This window comes from Nerophis lumbriciformis, linkage group LG36, assembly GCF_033978685.3.
Source record: "Nerophis lumbriciformis linkage group LG36, RoL_Nlum_v2.1, whole genome shotgun sequence".
Lineage (NCBI taxonomy): Eukaryota > Metazoa > Chordata > Actinopteri > Syngnathiformes > Syngnathidae > Nerophis > Nerophis lumbriciformis.
In genome coordinates, this window is record NC_084583.2 from 21,337,501 (window position 1) to 21,363,670 (window position 26,170).

At 39.2% G+C, this 26,170-nt stretch overlaps 1 protein-coding gene across 1 annotated transcript in view; it reads right to left on the bottom strand.

Moving 5' to 3' along the window:
- Positions 1 to 26,170, bottom strand: part of pdgfrb (platelet-derived growth factor receptor, beta polypeptide) — a 151,033-nt gene that overhangs the window by 55,556 nt on the left and 69,307 nt on the right. The window contains exons 3-7 of the mRNA XM_061930654.1: positions 20,496 to 20,804; positions 20,167 to 20,424; positions 12,072 to 12,202; positions 11,676 to 11,841; positions 1,782 to 1,962 (exon numbers count right to left, since the gene is read on the bottom strand). Of these exons, the coding sequence (XP_061786638.1) occupies positions 1,782 to 1,962; positions 11,676 to 11,841; positions 12,072 to 12,202; positions 20,167 to 20,424; positions 20,496 to 20,804 (1,045 nt within the window). The remainder of the gene's footprint in view (positions 1 to 1,781; positions 1,963 to 11,675; positions 11,842 to 12,071; positions 12,203 to 20,166; positions 20,425 to 20,495; positions 20,805 to 26,170) is intronic.

Genomic DNA, 26,170 nt, shown 5'->3' on the forward strand with positions numbered 1-26,170 from the left:
TAATACAAGCATGTTTACCACATATAGTTAATATTGTTAACAAGTTAAAGATGTTTAAAGATAATACAAGCATGTTTAACACATATAGTTAATATTGTTAATAAGTTAAAAGTGTTTAGAGATAATACAAGCATGTTTAACACATATAGTTAATATTGTTAATAAGTTAAAAGTGTTTAGAGATAATACAAGCATGTTTAACACATATAGTTAATATTGTTAACAAGCTAAAGGTATTTAAAGATAATACAAGCATGTTTAACACTTATAGTTAATATTGTTAATAAGTCAAAAGTGTTTAAAGATAATACAAGCATGTTTACCACATATAGTTAATATTGTTAACAAGTTAAAGATGTTTAAAGATAATACAAGCATGTTTAACACATATAGTTAATATTGTTAATAAGTTAAAAGTGTTTAAAGATAATACAAGCATGTTTAACACATATAGTTAATATTGTTAATAAGTTAAAAGTGTTTAGAGATAATACAAGCATGTTTAACACATATAGTTAATATTGTTAATAAGTTAAAAGTGTTTAAAGATAATACAAGCATGTTTAACACATATAGTTAATATTGTTAATAAGTTAAAAGTGTTTAGAGATAATACAAGCATGTTTAACACATATAGTTAATATTGTTAATAAGTTAAAAGTGTTTAAAGATAATACAAGCATGTTTAACACATATAGTTAATATTGTTAATAAGTTAAAAGTGTTTAGAGATAATACAAGCATGTTTAACACATATAGATTCCTTTCTTCATCTTTCTGATGACTTGCATTGATTGGAATCAGACAGTAGTGATGATAACGTCCACATTTTCGAATGGAGGAGAAAAAAAGTCCTCCTTTCTGTCCAATACCACATGAAAGTGGTTGGTTTTTGGCATCTTATTTGTCCAGCTTCCGTACTCCTTTGTATACACTTTACAAGAAATACATTGTCGGCAAACTCCGTAGCTTGCTAGCTTGTGCACGCCAGCTTTCTGAGACTCTTATTTTGGTAGCGCAGGCAGGATGAAGCAGAGCTTTTACTGTGCAACTGTGCAGTCGGTCTTTGGAGTTTTGACGACAGGTACGGCGCCAGAGTCTGTTGAAATAAAGTGTTTCTCGCCTTCCTGTCGGTAATTTTAATGAGCTGGCAGCAGCCAGCGTCATCTCAGAAGACCCTCGGGTGCCGTGAATGTCAATCAAGTGACGAAAGTGACGTCATAGTGAAGATTTATGATCGCTCATTTTTAGGATTATTTTTTTAATGCCTGGCTGGCGATCGACTGACACACCCTCCATGATCGACCGGTAGCTTGCGATCGACGTAATGAGCACTCCTGGGCTATAGGGGTGGTCACATGGTTCTATTGCCTCACAATAAGCCATGTTTTGATTTACCAAGTTAACAAATGGCTTCTTGCTTTCAAAGGCTAAGATTGTTTGCATTAAACAAGCCTTGCATTTGATTACATGGCACTTCACACAACAAGCTATACCAACATTTATTCACCCTGGGTGTGGAAATAAAGATACATATAGGAGTTTTTTTTTTTCCTGGGGGTGAGGGGATGGGAGGGAGGTGAGCACTTCCTGCAGTTATACGAGTGTGTTTGTGTTTATGGTTCCTGTGTTGTGACTCCCAACACGGACTATTGTGTTACACTGTGATGACTGACAAGAACTGGACGTCTCTGGAGGCTCTTCTACTGAGGATGCTGAAGCGCTAATTGCTTCCACGTCTCAAGCTGCTGGGTGTGCTCAATGGTTGTGTTCCGTCCTACCTTATCTCATGCTCTCGCCTGTTGATGATGGTTTTGTCTCCATTGATGGCGGTGCCGTCTTTGCGCCAGGTGACCCGGGGGGGAGGGTAGGCGTCCATCTCCACTCTCAGCTCCACGTTCTCCTGAAGCAAGGCCGTGACCTTCTGATCCTCAGCTGGACTTATGGCCACAAAGCCTCGCTCTGGGGGGGGACAATATTCACAAGCGTCACACAAGGAATACTGAGAGTGGGACACGGTAAGGGTGGGCACACACTGTCTTTTCCACTGTCATGTCCAAAAAAGCTAAACACGCCTTGTTGTACCATGAAGCATGGAAGTTATTTGAAAAGTTCATAAACACAACACACCTCGCGGCAGATAGAATAAACATCCACTAACTTATGACTCCCAGAAGGTGGAAAGAATGTCAAATAAAATTCATTCAATCGGACTCTTTTAGCTTCTCCGACAAATAAGCTTCCTTATTTGGTTTTCTTCCAGCCCTTCAGAGCAAGGACTATATTTTAAGACAAAAAAAAAAGACAAAAATATACACGGTACTATTAATTTAATTTTGAACTAATCTACTGTTATAGATAATAATATAAATAATGATTATAAAAATAGTATTAACATAATATTTTACAAAATAGATAATAATGAAATAATAATTGCATTACTACTATTAGAGCTGTATTAGTTTTCAAACACTTTAAAAAAAACCTTATAGTCAAACATTATTAATTATAAAAAAATAAAAAAAAGTATCATTATACATCAATATTTTTAGAATTCATGTATGTCTTTCTAGTAATTTTTTATTATTGTTATCAACTATAGTAGTAGTAATAATCTGTCATGTCTGTGTGATCATGTTTTTGTTTTGGTCATGTTCGTTTTGGTTTTTGGACTTTTTGTGCACTTTTGTTTTGTCACCATAGCATACATTAGTTTTCACCTGTCACGTCACGCACCTGTTTCACGTTTTGAGTCACGCACCTGCTTTCACTAATCATGTCCATAGTATTTAAGTTCATTCTTTTCAGTTTGTCTTTCTGACGACATCCTCACATTTATGCTCTGTCCATTCCTGACACTTCTTTCCATGTCCATCCTTCATGCTACTATTTTTGTCCAAGCCAAGTAAGTTTTTGTTCCATGTTTATAGTCTTTTTGGTTTCATAGTTTGTTCTCCGCCATTGTGCGCGCCTTTTGTTTACTTCCTTTTTTTTGTAGTAATAGTCTTTAAATAAAAATGTACTTAAATTCCCGTCTCGCCCGAGCCTACTTTCCGTTGCATCCCAGAAAAACTAAACCCCAGGACCAAGTAATGACATAATCTAATCCTAATAACAGTAATAATCATCATATTATCATATTTAAACTGTCTGAGAAGAACAAGCAGCTAAAAAAATAAAAAGAAAGAAAAATACAATAACAATTTAAGTACATGGTTATAATAACCAATATGCCGATAATAAAAATAGAATAAAAATGTTACCTTAAGTAGAAAAACAAACAAACTAGACTAAAATATTTGCATTTTTTATTGTTGTTTATTTGAGTGAAAGGTGCCATCTGTAATAATTTCATGTCAAGTCATCATTAAATGGCCTTGCTATGTCAAAAGGCATTAATAAATCATGTTCTTTTGGAATACCTCTATAACTAATAACAGTAGTCCAACTGGGATATGCTCATTTTAAAATTAGATTTACAGCCCCGAAAGAATGTAAAATACAATTCATTCAATCGGACTCTTTTAGCTTCTCCGACAGAACTTACAAATAAGCTTCCTTACTTGGTTTTCTTCCAGCCCTTCAGAGCAAGGACAAAAGATAATGACAATAATGAAACTATATTTTAAAACAAAAAAAAAGAAAAAAATATATACGGTACTATTAATTTAATTTTGAACTAATCCACTGTTATGGATAATAATATAAATAATGATTATAAAAGTAGTATTAACATAATATTTTACAAAATAGATAATAATGAAATAATAATTGCATTACTACTATTAGAGCTGTATTAGTTTTTAAACACTTTAAAAAAAAACTTATAGTCAAACATTATTAATTATAATTTTTAAAAAAAAGTATCATTATACAGCAATATTTTTTGAATTCATGTATGTCTTTCTAGTAATTTTTTATTATTGTTATCAACTATAGTAGTAGTAATAATCTGTCATGTCTGTGTGATCGTGTTTTTGTTTTGGTCATGTTCGTTTTGGTTTTTGGACTTTTTGTGCACTTTTGTTTTGTCACCATAGCATACATTAGTTTTCACCTGTCACGTCACGCACCTGTTTCACGTTTTGAGTCACGCACCTGCTTTCACTAATCATGTCCATAGTATTTAAGTTCATTCTTTTCAGTTTGTCGTTCTGACGACATCCTCACATTTATGCTCTGTCCATTCCTGACACTTCTTTCCATGTCCATCCTTCATGCTACTATTTTTGTCCAAGCCAAGTACGTTTTTGTTCCATGTTTATAGTCTTTTTGTTTTCATAGTTTGTTCTCCGCCATTGTGCGCGCCTTTTGTTTCCTTCCTTTTTTTTGTAGTAATAGTCTTTAAATAAAAATGTACTTAAATTCCCGTCTCGCCCGAGCCTACTTTCCGTTGCATCCCAGAAAAACTAAACCCCAGGACCAAGTAATGACATAATCTAATCCTAATAACAGTAATAATCATCATATTATCATATTTAAACTGTCTGAGAAGAACAAGCAGCTAAAAAAATAAAAAGAAAGAAAAATACAATAACAATTTAAGTACATGGTTATAATAACCAATATGCCGATAATAGAAATAGAATAAAAATGTTACCTTAAGTAGAAAAACAAACAAACTAGACTAAAATATTTGCATTTTTTATTGTTGTTTATTTGAGTGAAAGGTGCCATCTGTAATAATTTCATGTCAAGTCATCATTAAATGGCCTTGCTATGTCAAAAGGCATTAATAAATCATGTTCTTTTGGAATACCTCTATAACTAATAACAGTAGTCCAACTGGGATATGCTCATTTTAAAATTAGATTTACAGCCCCGAAAGAATGTAAAATACAATTCATTCAATCGGACTCTTTTAGCTTCTCCGACAGAACTTACAAATAAGCTTCCTTACTTGGTTTTCTTCCAGCCCTTCAGAGCAAGGACAAAAGATAATGACAATAATGAAACTATATTTTAAAACTAAAAAAAAGAAAAAAATATATACGGTACTATTAATTTAATTTTGAACTAATCCACTGTTATAGATAATAATATAAATAATGATTATAAAAGTAGTATTAACATAATATTTTACAAAATAGATAATAATGAAATAATAATTGCATTACTACTATTAGAGCTGTATTAGTTTTCAAACACTTTAAAAAAAAACTTATAGTCAAACATTATTAAATATAAAAAAATTAAAAAAGTGTCATTATACAGCAATATTTTTAGAATTCATGTATGTCTTTCTAGTAATTTTTTATTATTGTTATCAACTATAGTAGTAGTAATAATCTGTCATGTCTGTGTGATCATGTTTTTGTTTTGGTCATGTTCGTTTTGGTTTTTGGACTTTTTGTGCACTTTTGTTTTGTCACCATAGCATACATTAGTTTTCACCTGTCACGTCACGCACCTGTTTCACGTTTTGAGTCACGCACCTACTTTCACTAATCATGTCCATAGTATTTAAGTTCATTCTTTTCAGTTTGTCGTTCTGACGACATCCTCACATTTATGCTCTGTCCATTCCTGACACTTCTTTCCATGTCCATCCTTCATGCTACTATTTTTGTCCAAGCCAAGTAAGTTTTTGTTCCATGTTTATAGTCTTTTTGTTTTCATAGTTTGTTCTCCGCCATTGTGCGCGCCTTTTGTTTACTTCCTTTTTTTTGTAGTAATAGTCTTTAAATAAAAATGTACTTAAATTCCCGTCTCGCCCGAGCCTACTTTCCGTTGCATCCAAACCCCAGGACCAAGTAATGATATAATCTAATCCTAATAACAGTAACAATCATCATATTATCATATTTAAACTGTCTGAGAAGAACAAGCAGCTAAAAAAATAAAAAGAAAGAAAAATACAATAACAATTTAAGTACATGGTTATAATAACCAATATGCCGATAATAAAAATAGAATAAAAATGTTACCTTAAGTAGAAAAACAAACAAACTAGACTAAAATATTTGCATTTTTTATTGTTGTTTATTTGAGTGAAAGGTGCCATCTGTAATAATTTCATGTCAAGTCATCATTAAATGGCCTTGCTATGTCAAAAGGCATTAATAAATCATGTTCTTTTGGAATACCTCTATAACTAATAACAGTAGTCCAACTGGGATATGCTCATTTTAAAATTAGATTTACAGCCCCGAAAGAATGTAAAATACAATTCATTCAATCGGACTCTTTTAGCTTCTCCGACAGAACTTACAAATAAGCTTCCTTACTTGGTTTTCTTCCAGCCCTTCAGAGCAAGGACAAAAGATAATGACAATAATGAAACTATATTTTAAAACTAAAAAAAAGAAAAAAATATATACGGTACTATTAATTTAATTTTGAACTAATCCACTGTTATAGATAATAATATAAATAATGATTATAAAAGTAGTATTAACATAATATTTCACAAAATAGATAATAATGAAATAATAATTGCATTACTACTATTAGAGCTGTATTAGTTTTCAAACACTTTAAAAAAAAACTTATAGTCAAACATTATTAATTATAAAAAAATAAAAAAAGTGTCATTATACATCAATATTTTTAGAATTCATGTATGTCTTTCTAGTAATTTTTTATTATTGTTATCAACTATAGTAGTAGTAATAATCTGTCATGTCTGTGTGATCATGTTTTTGTTTTGGTCATGTTCGTTTTGGTTTTTGGACTTTTTGTGCACTTTTGTTTTGTCACCATAGCATACATTAGTTTTCACCTGTCACGTCACGCACCTGTTTCACGTTTTGAGTCACGCACCTGCTTTCACTAATCATGTCCATAGTATTTAAGTTCATTCTTTTCAGTTTGTCGTTCTGACGACATCCTCACATTTATGCTCTGTCCATTCCTGACACTTCTTTCCATGTCCATCCTTCATGCTACTATTTTTGTCCAAGCCAAGTAAGTTTTTGTTCCATGTTTATAGTCTTTTTGGTTTCATAGTTTGTTCTCCGCCATTGTGCGCGCCTTTTGTTTACTTCCTTTTTTTTGTAGTAATAGTCTTTAAATAAAAACGTACTTAAATTCCCGTCTCGCCCGAGCCTACTTTCCGTTGCATCCCAGAAAAACTAAACCCCAGGACCAAGTAATGACATAATCTAATCCTAAAAACAGTAATAATCATCATATTATCATATTTAAACTGTCTGAGAAGAACAAGCAGCTAAAAAAATAAAAAGAAAGAAAAATACAATAACAATTTAAGTACATGGTTATAATAACCAATATGCCGATAATAAAAATAGAATAAAAATGTTACCTTAAGTAGAAAAACAAACAAACTAGACTAAAATATTTGCATTTTTTATTGTTGTTTATTTGAGTGAAAGGTGCCATCTGTAATAATTTCATGTCAAGTCATCATTAAATGGCCTTGCTATGTCAAAAGGCATTAATAAATCATGTTCTTTTGGAATACCTCTATAACTAATAACACTAGTCCAACTGGGATATGCTCATTTTAAAATTAGATTTACAGCCCCGAAAGAATGTAAAATACAATTCATTCAATCGGACTCTTTTAGCTTCTCCGACAGAACTTACAAATAAGCTTCCTTACTTGGTTTTCTTCCAGCCCTTCAGAGCAAGGACAAAAGATAATGACAATAATGAAACTATATTTTAAAACTAAAAAAAAGAAAAAAATATATACGGTACTATTAATTTAATTTTGAACTAATCCACTGTTATAGATAATAATATAAATAATGATTATAAAAGTAGTATTAACATAATATTTTACAAAATAGATAATAATGAAATAATAATTGCATTACTACTATTAGAGCTGTATTAGTTTTTAAACACTTTTAAAAAAAACTTATAGTCAAACATTATTAATTATAAAAAAATAAAAAAAAGTATCATTATACAGCAATATTTTTAGAATTCATGTATGTCTTTCTAGTAATTTTTTATTATTGTTATCAACTATAGTAGTAGTAATAATCTGTCATGTCTGTGTGATCATGTTTTTGTTTTGGTCATGTTCGTTTTGGTTTTTGGACTTTTTGTGCACTTTTGTTTTGTCACCATAGCATACATTAGTTTTCACCTGTCACGTCACGCACCTGTTTCACGTTTTGAGTCACGCACCTGCTTTCACTAATCATGTCCATAGTATTTAAGTTCATTCTTTTCAGTTTGTCGTTCTGACGACATCCTCACATTTATGCTCTGTCCATTCCTGACACTTCTTTCCATGTCCATCCTTCATGCTACTATTTTTGTCCAAGCCAAGTAAGTTTTTGTTCCATGTTTATAGTCTTTTTGGTTTCATAGTTTGTTCTCCGCCATTGTGCGCGCCTTTTGTTTACTTCCTTTTTTTTGTAGTAATAGTCTTTAAATAAAAACGTACTTAAATTCCCGTCTCGCCCGAGCCTACTTTCCGTTGCATCCCAGAAAAACTAAACCCCAGGACCAAGTAATGACATAATCTAATCCTAATAACAGTAATAATCATCATATTATCATATTTAAACTGTCTGAGAAGAACAAGCAGCTAAAAAAATAAAAAGAAAGAAAAATACAATAACAATTTAAGTACATGGTTATAATAACCAATATGCCGATAATAAAAATAGAATAAAAATGTTACCTTAAGTAGAAAAACAAACAAACTAGACTAAAATATTTGCATTTTTTATTGTTGTTTATTTGAGTGAAAGGTGCCATCTGTAATAATTTCATGTCAAGTCATCATTAAATGGCCTTGCTATGTCAAAAGGCATTAATAAATCATGTTCTTTTGGAATACCTCTATAACTAATAATAGTAGTCCAACTGGGATATGCTCATTTTAAAATTAGATTTACAGCCCCGAAAGAATGTAAAATACAATTCATTCAATCGGACTCTTTTAGCTTCTCCGACAGAACTTACAAATAAGCTTCCTTACTTGGTTTTCTTCCAGCCCTTCAGAGCAAGGACAAAAGATAATGACAATAATGAAACTATATTTTAAAACAAAAAAAAAAGAAAAAAATATATACGGTACTATTAATTTAATTTTGAACTAATCCACTGTTATAGATAATAATATAAATAATGATTATAAAAGTAGTATTAACATAATATTTTACAAAATAGATAATAATGAAATAATAATTGCATTACTACTATTAGAGCTGTATTAGTTTTTAAACACTTTTAAAAAAAACTTATAGTCAAACATTATTAATTATAAAAAAATTAAAAAAGTATCATTATACAGCAATATTTTTAGAATTCATGTATGTCTTTCTAGTAATTTTTTATTATTGTTATCAACTATAGTAGTAGTAATAATCTGTCATGTCTGTGTGATCATGTTTTTGTTTTGGTCATGTTCGTTTTGGTTTTTGGACTTTTTGTGCACTTTTGTTTTGTCACCATAGCATACATTAGTTTTCACCTGTCACGTCACGCACCTGTTTCACGTTTTGAGTCACGCACCTGCTTTCACTAATCATGTCCATAGTATTTAAGTTCATTCTTTTCAGTTTGTCGTTCTGACGACATCCTCACATTTATGCTCTGTCCATTCCTGACACTTCTTTCCATGTCCATCCTTCATGCTACTATTTTTGTCCAAGCCAAGTACATTTTTGTTCCATGTTTATAGTCTTTTTGGTTTCATAGTTTGTTCTCCGCCATTGTGCGCGCCTTTTGTTTACTTCCTTTTTTTTGTAGTAATAGTCTTTAAATAAAAATGTACTTAAATTCCCGTCTCGCCCGAGCCTACTTTCCGTTGCATCCCAGAAAAACTAAACCCCAGGACCAAGTAATGACATAATCTAATCCTAATAACAGTAATAATCATCATATTATCATATTTAAACTGTCTGAGAAGAACAAGCAGCTAAAAAAATAAAAAGAAAGAAAAATACAATAACAATTTAAGTACATGGTTATAATAACCAATATGCCGATAATAAAAATAGAATAAAAATGTTACCTTAAGTAGAAAAACAAACAAACTAGACTAAAATATTTGCATTTTTTATTGTTGTTTATTTGAGTGAAAGGTGCCATCTGTAATAATTTCATGTCAAGTCATCATTAAATGGCCTTGCTATGTCAAAAGGCATTAATAAATCATGTTCTTTTGGAATACCTCTATAACTAATAACAGTAGTCCAACTGGGATATGCTCATTTTAAAATTAGATTTACAGCCCCGAAATATTGTTGTTTTTATTTCGATGCCCCGCCCTCCACCGTTTGACCAATTAGAAAGTCTGTGAGTGTGTCACATCCAGGTTGCCAGTTACACATTCGTCTAGCTACTGCCACTGGTAAAGTTACTAAACATGTCAGACCTTGATAAATCTAAAAGGCCTCGTTACGATTCTCAACTTATTCATGACAAAGCCAGGACCAAAACATAATTTGTATCGGGGATGCCTTTGAAAGATGGAGACGATTGAAGGCGGAGAAGATTTTTTCATCTGACGCCAAACTTGCTCATTTCCTCCTTGATAGGTAAGTCAGGCATTTACGTTTTCTTATTACTTGTAAGTAATGGAAATTGACATTTGGTATGTAAACTATATTGTCCAATACAGTCTATGATCTTGTCTAACAAAGCTAGTATGTTCCTGCAACCAATGCTTAGTGTGATGGTGCTCAGCTCCTAGTGTAATGCTTAGCATGCTTGCCCGGTCAATGACATACAGGCTAACGGAGGAAATATATTATTTTCAACAAATAAAAGCTATGTGGATATGGGTAATGTCAGTGCCTATTTCCTTCTCAATATGCTGATACACTGAGGAAATGTGTTCCAACATTAGCACGGCTGGTACTGTATGTGCATCAAACACATGTGGAGTGGTATTTGCTTGGCACAATATCATACATTACATGTAATGATTTTCTACTTTGTGTATTGACATGGTAGTAGGCTATATGATTTATGCGTAACGTGGTTTATGCGTAAGGTGGGTTGGCTTATAGATTTGCAAGATGGTGATGTGCGTACATGGAAGAGAATGCAGTGAGTCAGGTTGGATGCAACATGGAGTTATGCCATACTTGCCAACCTTGAGACCTCCGATTTCGGGAGGTGGGGGGTGGAGGCGGGGGCGTGGTCGGGGGTGGGGCGGGGGGTGTGGTTAAGATATATATATATATATATATATATATATATATATATATATATATATATATATATATATAAGAAATACTTGACTTTCAGTGAATTCTACCTATATATATATATATAAATAAAATAAATACTTGAAAAAAGGCTGTCCTCACTCAGGTCCGCATGGAGCTGGAGGGGGCGTGGCCTCCAGCTCCGGCTGAAAATCGGGAGATTTTCGGGAGAATATTTGTCCCGGGAGGTTTTCGGGAGAGGCGCTGAATTTCGGGAGTCTCCCGGAAAATTCGGGTTAGGGTTGGCAAGTATGGGTTGGGGGTGATACTTTCCTCTTCAGTTAATGCTCTGATAAAGTCACATTCTTCAAACATTTAGCATAAAGGCTCCCTTGTGTGAGGGCGTGAGCAGGTTGATTTCACGCTTTCACTAACAGAAATAAATACAAGAGATATTAAGTTCCTCTGGAAGACGCTTCCCTCTTGGCACAACTTGCAGCAAGATGAAGTACCGAGCACTCCTCTCTTGGTCAGTAAACCACAATAATAATCTGTCTTGCTTGAGTTGATTATTTATGTGTGTGCGTGTCTGACCGAGCACTGTGATGTTGACACTGGCGGAGGCCGTCTGGTCCTCCACCCCCTCGTGGACTTGGCACACGTATCTCCCGCTGTGGGCCAGCGTGGCATGAGGGAAGATGAGGCAGGATCTCATGCTCATGGCTGACAGGACATCTGTTAGAGGCTCCACATCTGCAGCCTGCAAGACAAGTTTTAGGTGGTCAAACATTCCGACTCCTGTGTGGGAGATATTGTCACTGGAAGGTCACATGACAGGTTCATGAGTGGAACCCGAAGCAGTGAGTGTCAGGGAGGTGTGTCTCCGACATCTTGATGCGATTAAGCTCGGCCGTGAGGGTCTGAGAGTGATGACCGCGATGGGAGAGAAGGAACAAAAGCATCCCTCTTCCTGCTTTCCCTCCTACTCACCTCCCTGTTGGGGACGTCCCAGGAAAAAAAGACCAGCTCGGCTCCGTGCACGGTGCAGTTGACGGTCAGCGGCTCGCCCTGCTTCAGCACCGTCTTTGATGCGTTGATGTAGGCGTCGATGGCCTCTGGGACTGCAGAGGGAAGTGATGATAACGGGATTTAATAGCATGAACTTGCAATGCACTTGATTAGGTACATCTGATATAGGGACAACATGGTCTTGGTTAAATCACCAAAAATGATATCCCAAAAGGCATCACATTCCCCGGGGAGACCTGAAGGACCCCTCGGCGTCACCGAAAGAAGCCAAACTGTCTGAAAATAGGGCCCCAAAAGGCCTGGAAATAATGCCTTTAATTCGGGGTGCATTTGCGGCGGGAGTCCACCGGAGGGCTCCAATTCCCCACGTTTTTTTTGACCTATGGCCCCAAAAGGCCTCACATTCCCCGGGGAGACCTGAAGGACCCCTCGGCGTCACCGAAATACGGCAAACTGTCTGAAAATATGGCCCACGAAAGGCCTCTCATTCCCCGGGAAGACCTGAAGGACCCCCTCGGCGTCACCGAAATACGGCAAACTGTCTGAAAATATGGCCCACGAAAGGCCTCTCATTCCCCGGCAAGACCTGAAGGACCCCTCGGCGTCACCGAAATACGGCAAACTGTCTGAAAATATGGCCCACGAAAGGCCTCTCATTCCCCGGGAAGACCTGAAGGACTCCTCGGCGTCACCGAAATAAGCCAAACTGTCTGAAAATAGGGCCCCAAAAGGCCTGGAAATAATGCCTTTAATTCGGGGTGCATTTGCGGCGGGAGTCCACCGGAGGGCTCTAATTCCCCACGCTTTTTTTGACCTATGGCCCACAAAAGGCCTCACATTCCCCGGGGAGACCTGAAGGACCCCTCGGCGTCACCGAAATACGGCAAACTGTCTGAAAATATGGCCCACGAAAGGCCTCTCATTCCCCGGGAAGACCTGAAGGACCCCCTCGGCGTCACCGAAATACGGCAAACTGTCTGAAAATATGGCCCACGAAAGGCCTCTCATTCCCCGGGAAGACCTGAAGGACCCCTCGGCGTCACCGAAATACGGCAAACTGTCTGAAAATATGGCCCACGAAAGGCCTCTCATTCCCCGGGACGACCTGAAGGACCCCTCGGCGTCACCGAAATACGGCAAACTGTCTGAAAATATGGCCCCAAAAGACCTGGAAATAATGCCTTTAATTCGGGGTGCATTTGCGGCGGGAGTCCACCGGAGGGCTCTAATTCCCCACGCTTTTTTTGACCTACGGCCCCAAAAGGCCTCACATTCCCCGGGGAGACCTGAAGGACCCCTCGGCGTCACCGAAATAAGCCAAACTGTCTGTGTTGGAATAATTGTTTGTAAGTTATCACAAAAGAAACGTTGTATTATGAATGCTGTCTTTCGAGGCCTAACAAGAGGAAGAAGGCTCGTGAAACGCCACTGTGATTTCAACACGGACAGATGGCAGGATCTGCTCAACTTCCAGAGGAACTCTCTTTGAAGTGTTAAACGAACTCTCTTTGAAGTATTTCACAAACTCTCTTCCAACTATTTGGTAACCGAGGTCAACGCTATTTACGACCCGCTGCCCTCTTGAAGTCACTGTGGTCAGGAGACGGGAGGGGTTATCCATTGTCCTCCAACACCTGCCCCAGCTGGATCCAGGAAGAGCCCAAGCCCGAGAAATCCTCTTCTTGGACTTCAAAGCGACCGAAAACAATGACTGTTTTACATACTCTCCATTGATGGGTTCTACATGTAAAGCGACTTTGGGTACTTAGAAAAGCGCTATATAAATCCTAGGTATTATTATTATTATTATTCCTGCTGAGACATGTGTTGGTGCGTGAACATTGAATATTGTAATAAAGAGGAGACGGAAACCTTCTTCGTCAGAGCGTGGTGCAGGACTGTATAGAGAGTGCAGTGGCCATGTCTCTCCTCAATTGAGTCCAAATTGAATTCTGTCTCTGTTTGATTCCTTGCCTTTTGTCTTGTTTAACAGATGTCCTCAGTGTTTGAACGTGACAGTCTGAAAATAGGGCCCCAAAAGGCCTGGAAATAATGCCTTTAATTCGGGGTGCATTTGCGGCGGGAGTCCACCGGAGGGCTCTAATTCCCCACGCTTTTTTTGACCTATGGCCCCAAAAGGCCTCACATTCCCCGGGGAGACCTGAAGGACCCCTCGGCGTCACCGAAATAAGCCAAACTGTCTGAAAATAGGGCCCCAAAAGGCCTGGAAATAATGCCTTTAATTCGGGGTGCATTTGCGGCGGGAGTCCACCGGAGGGCTCTAATTCCCCACGCTTTTTTTGACCTATGGCCCACAAAAGGCCTCACATTCCCCGGGGAGACCTGAAGGACCCCTCGGCGTCACCGAAATAAGCTAAACTGTCTGTGTTGGAATAATTGTTTGTAAGTTATCACAAAAGAAACGTTGTATTATGAATGCTGTCTTTCGAGGCCTAACAAGAGGAAGAAGGCTCGTGAAACGCCACTGTGATTTCAACACGGACAGATGGCAGGATCTGCTCAACTTCCAGAGGAACTCTCTTTGAAGTGTTAAACGAACTCTCTTTGAAGTATTTCACAAAGTCTCTTCCAACTATTTGGTAACCGAGGTCAACGCTATTTACGACCCGCTGCCCTCTTGAAGTCACTGTGGTCAGGAGACGGGAGGGGTTATCCATTGTCCTCCAACACCTGCCCCAGCTGGATCCAGGAAGAGCCCAAGCCCGAGAAATCCTCTTCTTGGACTTCAAAGCGACCGAAAACAATGACTGTTTTACATACTCCCCATTCCTGCTGAGACATGTGTTGGTGCGTGAACATTGAATATTGTAATAAAGAGGAGACGAAAACCTTCTTCGTCAGAGCGTGGTGCAGGACTGTACAGAGAGTGCAGTGGCCATGTCTCTTCTCAATTGAGTCCAAATTGAATTCTGTCTCTGTTTGATTCCTTGCCTTTTGTCTTGTTTAACAGATGTCCTCAGTGTTTGAACGTGACAGTCTGAAAATAGGGCCCCAAAAGGCCTGGAAATAACGCCTTTAATTCGGGGTGCATTTGCGGCGGGAGTCCACCGGAGGGCTCCAATTCCCCACGCTTTTTTTGACCTATGGCCCCAAAAGGCCTCACATTCCCCGGGGAGACCTGAAGGACCCCTCGGCGTCACCGAAATAAGCCAAACTGTCTGAAAATAGGGCCCCAAAAGGCCTGGAAATAATGCCTTTAATTCGGGGTGCATTTGCGGCGGGAGTCCACCGGAGGGCTCTAATTCCCCACGCTTTTTTTGACCTATGGCCCACAAAAGGCCTCACATTCCCCGGGGAGACCTGAAGGACCCCTCGGCGTCACCGAAATAAGCCAAACTGTCTGTGTCGGAATAATTGTTTGTAAGTTATCACAAAAGAAACGTTGTATTATGAATGCTGTCTTTCGAGGCCTAACAAGAGGAAGAAGGCTCGTGAAACGCCACTGTGATTTCAACACGGACAGATGGCAGGATCTGCTCAACTTCCAGAGGAACTCTCTTTGAAGTGTTAAACGAACTCTCTTTGAAGTATTTCACAAAGTCTCTTCCAACTATTTGGTAACCGAGGTCAACGCTATTTACGACCCGCTGCCCTCTTGAAGTCACTGTGGTCAGGAGACGGGAGGGGTTATCCATTGTCCTCCAACACCTGCCCCAGCTGGATCCAGGAAGAGCCCAAGCCCGAGAAATCCTCTTCTTGGACTTCAAAGCGACCGAAAACAATGACTGTTTTACATACTCCCCATTCCTGCTGAGACATGTGTTGGTGCGTGAACATTGAATATTGTAATAAAGAGGAGACGGAAACCTTCTTCGTCAGAGCGTGGTGCAGGACTGTACAGAGAGTGCAGTGGCCATGTCTCTCCTCAATTGAGTCCAAATTGAATTCTGTCTCTGTTTGATTCCTTGCCTTTTGTCTTGTTTAACAGATGTCCTCAGTGTTTGAACGTGACAGTCTGAAAATAGGGCCCCAAAAGGCCTGGAAATAACGCCTTTAATTCGGGGTGCATTTGCGGCGGGAGTCCACCGGAGGGCTCCAATTCCCCACGCTTTTTTTGACCTATGGCCCCAAAAGGCCTCACATTCCCCGGGGAGACCTGAAGGACCCCTCGGCGTCACCGAAATAAGCCAAACTGTCTGTGTTGGAATAATTGTTTGTAAGTTATCACAAAAAGAAACGTTGTATTATGAATGCTGTCTTTCGAGGCCTAACAAGAGGAAGAAGGCTCGTGAAACGCCACTGTGATTTCAACACGGACAGATGGCAGGATCTGCTCAACTTCCAGAGGAACTCTCTTTGAAGTGTTAAACAAACTCTCTTTGAAGTATTTCACAAACTCTCTTCCAACTATTTGGTAACCGAGGTCAACGCTATTTACGACCCGCTGCCCTCTTGAAGTCACTGTGGTCAGGAGACGGGAGGGGTTATCCATTGTCCTCCAACACCTGCCCCAGCTGGATCCAGGAAGAGCCCAAGCCCGGCGTCACCGAAATACGGCAAACTGTCTGAAAATATGGCCCACGAAAGGCCTCTCATTCCCCGGGAACACCTGAAGGACTCCTCGGTGTCACCGAAATAAGCCAAACTGTCTGAAAATAGGGCTCCTAGGGCCCCTAATGACATCACTTGGCCCGTTTTTTAGGTTTCTCATGCGGGGATTAAATGCTTGTTCCCAAGCACGACGCCGCATTTTCTCCACAGAGTGCTGGTACCCTAAAATGATGACACTTTGAAAAAAAAATCCAAACTTTTCTTTTAATTCTGGGTGCATTTGCACCGCGGCCACCGCTGCTGCACACTGCTCCCCTCACCTCCCAGGGGGTGATCTCGGGTGCTGGGGTCAAATGCAGAGAATAATTTCGCCACACCTAGTGTGTGTGTGACAATCATTGCTACTTTAACTTGAACTTTTAATACAGAGCTGGGAAAATATTTTGACTCGGGGGGCCACATTGAGAGAAAGAAATGTGTCTGAGGGGCCAATGTGTATGTGTGTATAAATTAATTATACACATTTAGCTGTAAAAGTCTGCTGTACAGTATGTGTGTTTGGCTCAGTGACGTGCGGTCACTAGAGGCAGGTGAGGCGGGGCCTCACCTGCCATCATGGAAAGAAAAAAAATGTAAAAAGAAAAAAAAATAATTAAATTGTTATATGTATCCAGTGATTATACTATAAAGTTATTTTCCATTTAACTTCACCAGTTTTAGATCATTTTTATTCAAAATCGCTGAATTTTCACATTTGCCGTTCAAATACTGAGAAGAGACGGTGCGGTGATCAGCAGCCAGTTGAGGCACGTCACTCAGTGCCTCACCATGGATTGCGCAATGACTCGGCTAACTGCTGGCCTGCTGTGCAGTGAGACTGTATTGCTATATGAATTATATTATACATTTCCATAGTTTAGTTAGCTGAGGTATATAATGTACAGTGTATTTTGTCAACAACTGTATGTGTGTAACGAAATTTCATGTGCTGAGCGATCATAAAACTGCTGCGAAGACGCACTGTGTGAGGCTCGCGTAACCCCGCCTCCTGGTGCCGGTTAATGCACCTCCGCGCAGACTGCACCCCCCGACCGGAGCGCCACACCAACCAAAGCCCACACCCAAACCCTCCACGTGCAAGACCGAATCCATCCCAAAAAAGTCACTTAACAAGAAGCCAAAAAGTGCAAAAACAACAATGCTCGCGCCGGAGGAGCCGTGAACGACTGCAGGGACACAACATTAGGTACACCTGCAGACTGCAGCACGGATTTCATATTTCATTCATTCACAACTCCTCCAACACCAACACCACTGTTCCCGCACTTGTAAGTAAAGGTAAGACCATAATAACATTTTTTTTTTATTAAGTGTGCTTTTTTGTGTGCTACAGTTTATATGTGTAAAGTTAAAGTTAAGTTAAAGTAGCAATGATTGTCACACACACACTAGGTGTAATGAAATTTGTCCTCTGCATTTGACCCATCCCCTTGATCACCCACAGGGATGTGAGGGGAGCAGTGGGCAGCAGCGGCGCCGCGCCCGGGAATAATTGTTTTTGATTTAACCCCCAATTCCAAGCCTTGATGCTGAGTGCCAAGCAGGGAAGAATGCTGGTATGAGCTTTTAAACATAACCCGTTAACTGCTGCCAATCAAATGGTGAATAAGATACTCTTTAGGGTTCATATGTTTGTAAATCTGACTGTGATGAAGTCAGTGCCTCACCAGCCATCAACCTCACCGCACGTCAATGGTTTGGCTCCCTTTTTTACAGGAACACTAATACCAAAAGTCACAATGTCCCATAGAGTTCTAAAAACGTTATGACAGACCACCTCAAAAAAACGCAATGGAATTTTACAGTTTTTTACTGAATGGAACACCCAAAATGTACATGAAAATAAAGAAGGTGGGATTTACAATATTAACTATGAACAATAAAAGACTGAATATTAACAACATATTGGCAACACTAAATGGTCCCTAGTGTGTGAATGTGAGTGTGAATGTTGTCTGTCTATCTGTGTTGGCCCTGCGATGAGGTGGCGACTTGTCCAGGGTGTACCCCGCCTTCCGCCCGATTGTTGCTGAGATAGGCTCCAGCGCCCCCCGCGACCCCAAAAGGGAATAAGCGGTAGAAAATGGATGGATGGATGAACATCTTTTACTTCTCAGAGCAGCTCCTCCATAGTTGTGTATTAGAGATGCGCGGTTTGCGGACACAACCGCGGAGTCCGCGGATGATCCGCGGGTCGGGCGGTTGAAATACAAAAAAATTAGATTTTATCCGCGGGTCGGGTCGGGCGGTTGAAATTAAAAAAAATGAGATTTTAAATAGATTCAGGCGGGTGGCAGTTAAACCAATTGGGAAATATATATACATAGTTAAATGTTGTTACCCACATACGAAAAACGAGCAGGCACCTGCAGCATATGCCACAACAGAAGAAGAAAAAAAAAAAGAGATGGCAACGCCGGCAGCAAACGTGGTACGCGACAAACTAAAAAAGGGAATACTAAAGACCAGGGGAAAAAAAGGCCAGAAAAGTTCAGTGTGGACTCGTTTTTATGAGGTTGTAAATCAGGATGATAGTAATGCAGGCTACGTGATTTGCAAGAGCTGCGACACTGTTTATGTCTACGACAGTCACAAAACCGGGACATCTAACATGGTGCATCACATTTGTGCAAAACCCCGAACCTCCACAAACACCCTGAGCATGAGCAGTTTCGTCCGCCGTGATCCCAGAAGAGTGCCACAGGATGTTAAAACAAGGCTTACAGATGCATGTCTGAACGCAGCTGTTTGAGTGGTGCGAGCGCGCTTGGAGGTGTGCTCAGCGCGGCTCCCAGATGATTGCGCACTGGTGTGCGTCTGGGCCGTGACAGCGTGGCACGCATTGAATGTCTCTGCTGCATTGGATCAGTCTCCTTTCTTTAACAGGCAAAAGCTTTATAACCTCACTAATGCCTTGCATCGTCTATATTAGATATATTTGATTAAATGTTAGTTCGGGTGGATGGCGGATGGTTGACGACTTTTGTGATGCGGTTGCGGATGAAATAATTGCCTATCCGCGCATCTCTATTGTGTATCTTTTATAATCAAGCAAAACACAACAAAAATGTAACAAACAGCAAAATGTGAATGCAAAGTGTAATAAACAGCTACAATATGATATATTATCACGTATAAATCTGCTGCCGCATCTGTTTCTGACACATGCGTTTCGGGCAGGCTGCTCTGGAAACAAACCCCGCCCACTCTGCTTTGTTACTAGTCTGAGCTGCTGTGACCTAGATGACCCTAATAACTCCTATAACACTCAAAAGTGCAGATTTCGACCATTGAAACACTTTGTATAGTTCAAGACTTACGCTCATTTAAAAACATTACTGCACATCATAATAGTGGATACAGTTTTCATGTTAAAGGTCTAAAAAAAGAATGTAGAATGTCCGGCAGGCCGCATTGAAAATCATAACGGGCTGGTCTAATATGAAAATAAATAAGGTCCATACAAATGGAACTGTTTACCTACCCATGATACTGAAGACGTAGAACGCTTGTGACTCTTTCACTTCTCCATTAAGCTCTCCTCGACACAGGTATGTCCTATCCTCCAGGGGTGCAGTGAAGCCCTCACTGGGAACATACATCCCCCTGACCGGGAGGTCGGTTTCCTTCTCGTAGAGGGTGACATTGATCTCTGGGTTGGTGACCACGCAGGGGATGGTGGTCTCTTCGCTGGTCTTGGTCAGCATGCCGTGGGCACTCTCAACGAACCAAATGTGAGGGTCTACGGGTGGACATATGTCGATTGTTAGGTTAAGATATTTGCTTCATCTAAAACAGCGAGATTGTCCAAACCTGGGACAAAGATGAGCACCTCCTTGGTTTCTCCAGTGAGTCCATCCGTGCACTGGTACACACCCGTGTGCTTCCAGCTCACGTCCCACAGGCTCAACGCGCTGGACTTGGCGCCGTTTCGCACGACTTGGTAGCTACGCGAAGCATGTTCTACCTGGAAGTAAGGCACGTCGTCCCTCTTGAACGCCCAGGTGGTCTCCCCCGAGCCCGAGCATTTGAGCGTGAGAGAGGAGCCCTCGGCCAGGACGAGCCGGCCCTCGCGGGGGGTGACCTCCAGGCAGAAAACGTCAGTGCGGAGACACAGGAGAGCTGCGGTTGACACAACAAGGGGAGGGGTCAGGTTGGAGGTCAAGGAGACGGCGGCGCAGCCGCACGGGGGTCAAAGGTTAAATCAACACAACATGTTCTAGCCTGACAATGTTGATGGATAAGACTTGTTTGGAGCAGATTGAGTGAGGAGATGATGATGCGTTATCAATGACAGATGAATTGAAATGGCAAGAGGTCAGCATGCATGGATGCAACCACACAAGATATGATGACCATATCTGAGTTATTGTACAGAAATATGGAGAAACACCTACAAATGTGCGCTTCATTCCCTAACGGTGTTACAAAAAAATCAATTAGAATTAAAGCTGCAAGCAGCGTTGTTCGGGCCCGCGTATTTGGCAGGTGCTAGTCCTAAGTGTCCCAATACTTTTGTCAACTTTTAGTCTGAAGTGTCCCAAGACTTTTGTCTAGTGTACCTACCTTGTCTGCATTGTGTGGGCATGTTGGTGCTTCCTGCTTTTGAGCAGCCATCTTAAAAAAACAGCACCGCAGGAGCATCAGTGCAGCGGGTCTTTGAAGGGTCATAAAATCAAAACCGGAGCAGGTATCACAAAACGCTTCTGTTAATTTATGCACAAGGGTTTAATGTCTCTCCTGTGTTAGTTTGAAGCCGAAAGGACAAACGCGCTCAGAGGAGATAGTTTTTGAAGGAAGGTGACCGGTTTTTCCAAAAAAATTGTTTTGAAGGGGGAATAGCAAACATCCTGTTGATTTTTGCTGGGGGTTGTCAATTTATGAAATGTAGGTCTAAGAGAGACCTACATAGAGGTTTTTGTTTCATGTCTCTTTCATGTCTCTGTTTTTTGTCCGTTTTATTCAAAAATTGCTGTGGAGCGCAATTTTTGAATTTGGGGTTAGGTTTTTTTATTAGATCACAGTTTTTGCCAGCCCTGATGTGTGTGTTCAGTTTGGTGAGTTTTGAAGCATGTTAAGGGGGTCAAATTACAGCGCAAAGAGGCAAAAGTGACTGTTTTTAGTACTTTTTTGTCTTGAAGGGGGAATTGCCAACTTCCTGTTGATTTTAGCCCGAGAATGTACCATTATGAAAGTTAGGTCTGAGTCAGACCTACATAGAGGATTTTGTTTCATGTTTGTCCGACCTTCCTAGTGGGAGTTACAGGCAGTCTAGTTTTTTTTTTTCCTAGGGGGCGCTAGAGCGCAATTTTGAGTTTTGAGGTTTGGTTTTTTGATAAAAAGTTTTGCCGTATATTACTGATGTGTGTGTAAAATTTGGTGAGTTTTGAAGCATGTTAAGGGGGTCAAAGTAGTGCGCAAAGCTGCGGAAGAATAATAATAAGAAAGAATAAAACGGACGAAATACAATAGGCATAAGGACTCCCTGTGGGAGTCCTTTTGCAATGGGCCATGGCGGGCCCTAATTAAAGCTGCAAGCAGCATTGGTTGGGCCCGTGTATTTGGCAGGTGCTAGTCCTAAGTGTCCCAATACTTTTGTCAAGTTTTAGTCCCAAGTGTCCCAATACTTTTGTCAAGTTTTAGTCCCAAGTATCCCAATACTTTTGTCCAGTTTTCGGCCTAAATGTCCCAATACTTTTGTCCAGTGGTAGTCATAAGTGTCCCAATACTTTTGTCTACTTTTAGTCCGAAGTGTCCCAATACTTTTGTCTAGTGTACCTACGCTGGTGCTTCCTGCTTTTAAGCAGCCATCTTGAGAAAACAGCAGCGCAGCAGCATCAGCATCAGCGCAGCGGTTCTTTGAAGGCTCATAAAATCAAAACCGGAGCATTTATAAAAATTATTTCGATAACTTTTATTTGGAAGGGTTCAATCTCTCTCCTGTGTTAGTTTGAAGCCGAAACGACAAACGCGCTCAGAGGAGATAATGTTTGAAGAGAAGTGACCGGTTTATAAAAAAAATTTGTTTTGAAGGGGAAATTGCAAACTTCCTGTTGATTTTTGCTGAGGGTTGTCAATCTATGAAAAGTAGGTCTAAGTGAGACCTACATAGAGGTTTTTGTTTCATGTCTCTCTGACTTTCCCAGTGGGAGTTACAGGCAGTTTTGTCATTTTTTCTTCCGAGGAGCAGTTTTTTCTGCGTTTTATTAAAAAATTGCGGTAGAGCACAATTTTGAGATTTGGGGTTAGGTTTTTTTCATTAAATCGCAATTTTAGCCAGTCCTGGTGTGTGTGTTCAGTTTGGTGAGTTTTGAAGCATGTTAAGGGGGTCACCTTACAGCTCAAAGAGGCAAAAGTGACTGTTTTTAGTACTTTTTTGTCTTGAAGGGGGAATTGCCAACTTCCTGTTGATTTTTGCCCGAGAATATACTATTATGAAATCTAGGTCTAAGTCACACCTACATAAAGGTTTTTGTTTCATGTCTTTCCGACCTTCCTAGTGGGAGTTACAGGCAGTCTAGTTTTTTTTTTTTCCGTAGGGGGCGCTAGAGCGCAATTTTGAGTTTTGAGGTTTGGTTTTTTGATAAAAAGTTTTGCCGTATATTACTGATGTGTGTGTAAAATTTGGTGAGTTTTGAAGTATGTTAACGGGGTCAAATTGCAGCGCAAAGTTGCGGAAGAATAATAATAATAATAATAAGAAGAAAGAATAAAACCTTACAAATTCAATAGGTCCTTATGTCCCATTGCATAAGGACTCCCTGTGGGAGTCCTTTTGCAATGGGCCATTGCGGGCCCTAATAAAACCTTACAAATACAATAGGTCCTTATGTCCCATTGCATAAGGACTCCCTGTGGGAGTCCTTTTGCAATGGGCCATTGCGGGCCCTAATAAAACCTTACAAATACAATAGGTCCTTATGTCCCATTGCATAAGGACTCCCTGTGGGAGTCCTTATGCAATGGGCCATGCGGGCCCTAATAATACATCATGTTGGATATAGAGAACCTTTATTTGTTAAATCAAAAATGTTGAAATTCAACCATTTTGGTGCATTTGCAAACAGCTAAAATGATGTACAAAGCAAACTATAACCTGCTCGCCAAGAACGTACAACAATTCTTCTCAACAAAAAGAGGAGAAATATAACCTTAGAGGAAAGTGTAATTTAAAACATTTATATGCATGTACACCTACTCAGTGGCCTAGTGGTTAGAGTGTCCGTCCTGAGATCGGTAGGTTGGGAGTTCAAATCCCGGCCGAGTCATACCAAAGACTATAAAAATGGGACCCATTACCTCCCTGCTTGGCACTCAACATCAAGGGTTGGAATTGGGGGTTAAATCACCAAAATGATTCCCGGGCGCAGCCACCGCTGCTGCCCACTGCTCCCCTCATCTCCCAGGGGGTGATCAAGGGTGATGGGTCAAATGCAGAGAATAATTTCGCCACACCTAGTGTGGTACTTTAACTTTAACTTTAACACTTAAAACCTTAAGCATATCAGTATGTGGAGTTAAATGACCCCAGGGGTGTCAAACGTACGGCCCGCGGACCGGATCAGGCCCGCGAACAGGTTTTTATCCGGCCTGCGGGATGAGTTTGTTAGGTATAAAAATTAGCCATCATTTTTGAACGAAAGAAACTGCTGTTCTAAATGTGTCCACTAGATGTCGCAATAGCAATTCTTTGTCATTTTGTAGATGATGCTACATATGTACAAAAATAAATAAACCACATGATGTTAGTGCGCCAGTCGAAGAAAATGATTACACTACATAAATAAAAGAGATGTCCGATAAAACGGCCTGCCGATATTTTCGGCCGATAAATGCTTGAGAATGTAATATCGTAAATTATCGGTATCGTTTTTTGTTTTTTTTATCGGTATCTGTTTTTTATTTTATTTTTTTAATTAAATCAACATAAAAAACACAAGATACACTTACAATTAGTACACCTCCCTCCCCCATTCACACTCATTCCCACAAAAGGGTTGTTTCTTTCTGTTATTAATATTCTGGTTCCTACATTATATATCAATATATATCAATACAGTCTGCAAGGGATACAGTCCGTAAGCACACATGATTGTGCGTGCTGCTGCTCCACTAATAGTACTAACCTTTAACACTTCATTTTACTCATTTTCATTCATTACTAGTTTCTATGTAACTGTTTTTATATTGTTTTACTTTCTTTTTTATTCAAGAAAATGTTTTTAATTTATTTATCTTATTTTATTTTATTAATTTTTTAAAAAAGGACCTTATCTTTACCATACCTGGTTGTCCAAATTAGGAATAATGTATTAATTCCACGACTGTATATATCGGTTGATATCGGTTGATATCAGTATCGGTAATCAATCAATCAATCAATGTTTATTTATATAGCCCTAAATCACAAGTGTCTCAAAGGGCTGCACAAGCCACAACGACATCCTCGGTTCAGAGCCCACATTTAGATAAAATCTTGACTTTTTGACAGAATATATTCCGACATCTTGACACTTAGCAAAAATCCAGATTTTTTCACATTTAGAAAAAATCCCAACTTTTTGACTCAAAATATTCCGACATTTTGACAGTAAATATTCCGACATTTTGACAGAAATGTTCCGACATTTTCACAGAAATGTTCCGACATTGACACTTACCGGTAGATAAAATCCCGACATTTTGACACTTAGAAAAAATCCAACTTTTTGACTCAAAATATTCCGACATTTTGACAGTAAATATTCCGACATTTTGACAGAAATGTTCCGACATTGACACTTACCGGTAGATAAAATCCCGACATTTTGACACTTAGAAAAAATCCAACTTTTTGACTCAAAACATTCCGACATTTTGACAGTAAATATTCCGACATTTTGACAGAAATGTTCCGACATTTTGACAGAAATGTTCCGACATTGACACTTAGATAAAATCCCGACATCTTGACACTTAGCAAAAATCCAGATTTTTTCACATTTAGAAAAAATCCCAACTTTTTGACTCAAAATATTCCGACATTTTGACCGTAAATATTCCGACATTTTGACAGAAATGTTCCGACATTTTCACAGAAATGTTCCGACATTGACACTTACCGGTAGATAAAATCCCGACATTTTGACACTTAGAAAAAATCCAACTTTTTGACTCAAAATATTCCGACATTTTGACAGTAAATATTCCGACATTTTGACAGAAATGTTCCGACATTTTCACAGAAATGTTCCGACATTGACACTTAGATAAAATCCCGACATTTTGACACTTGGAAAAAATCCAGATTTTCTCACATTTAGAAAAAATCCCAACTTTTTGACTCAAAATATTCCGACATTTTGACAGTAAATATTCCGACATTTTCACAGAAATGTTCCGACATTTTCACAGAAATGTTCCGACATTGACACTTACCGGTAGATAAAATCCCGACATTTTGACACTTAGAAAAAATCCAACTTTTTGACTCAAAATATTCCGACATT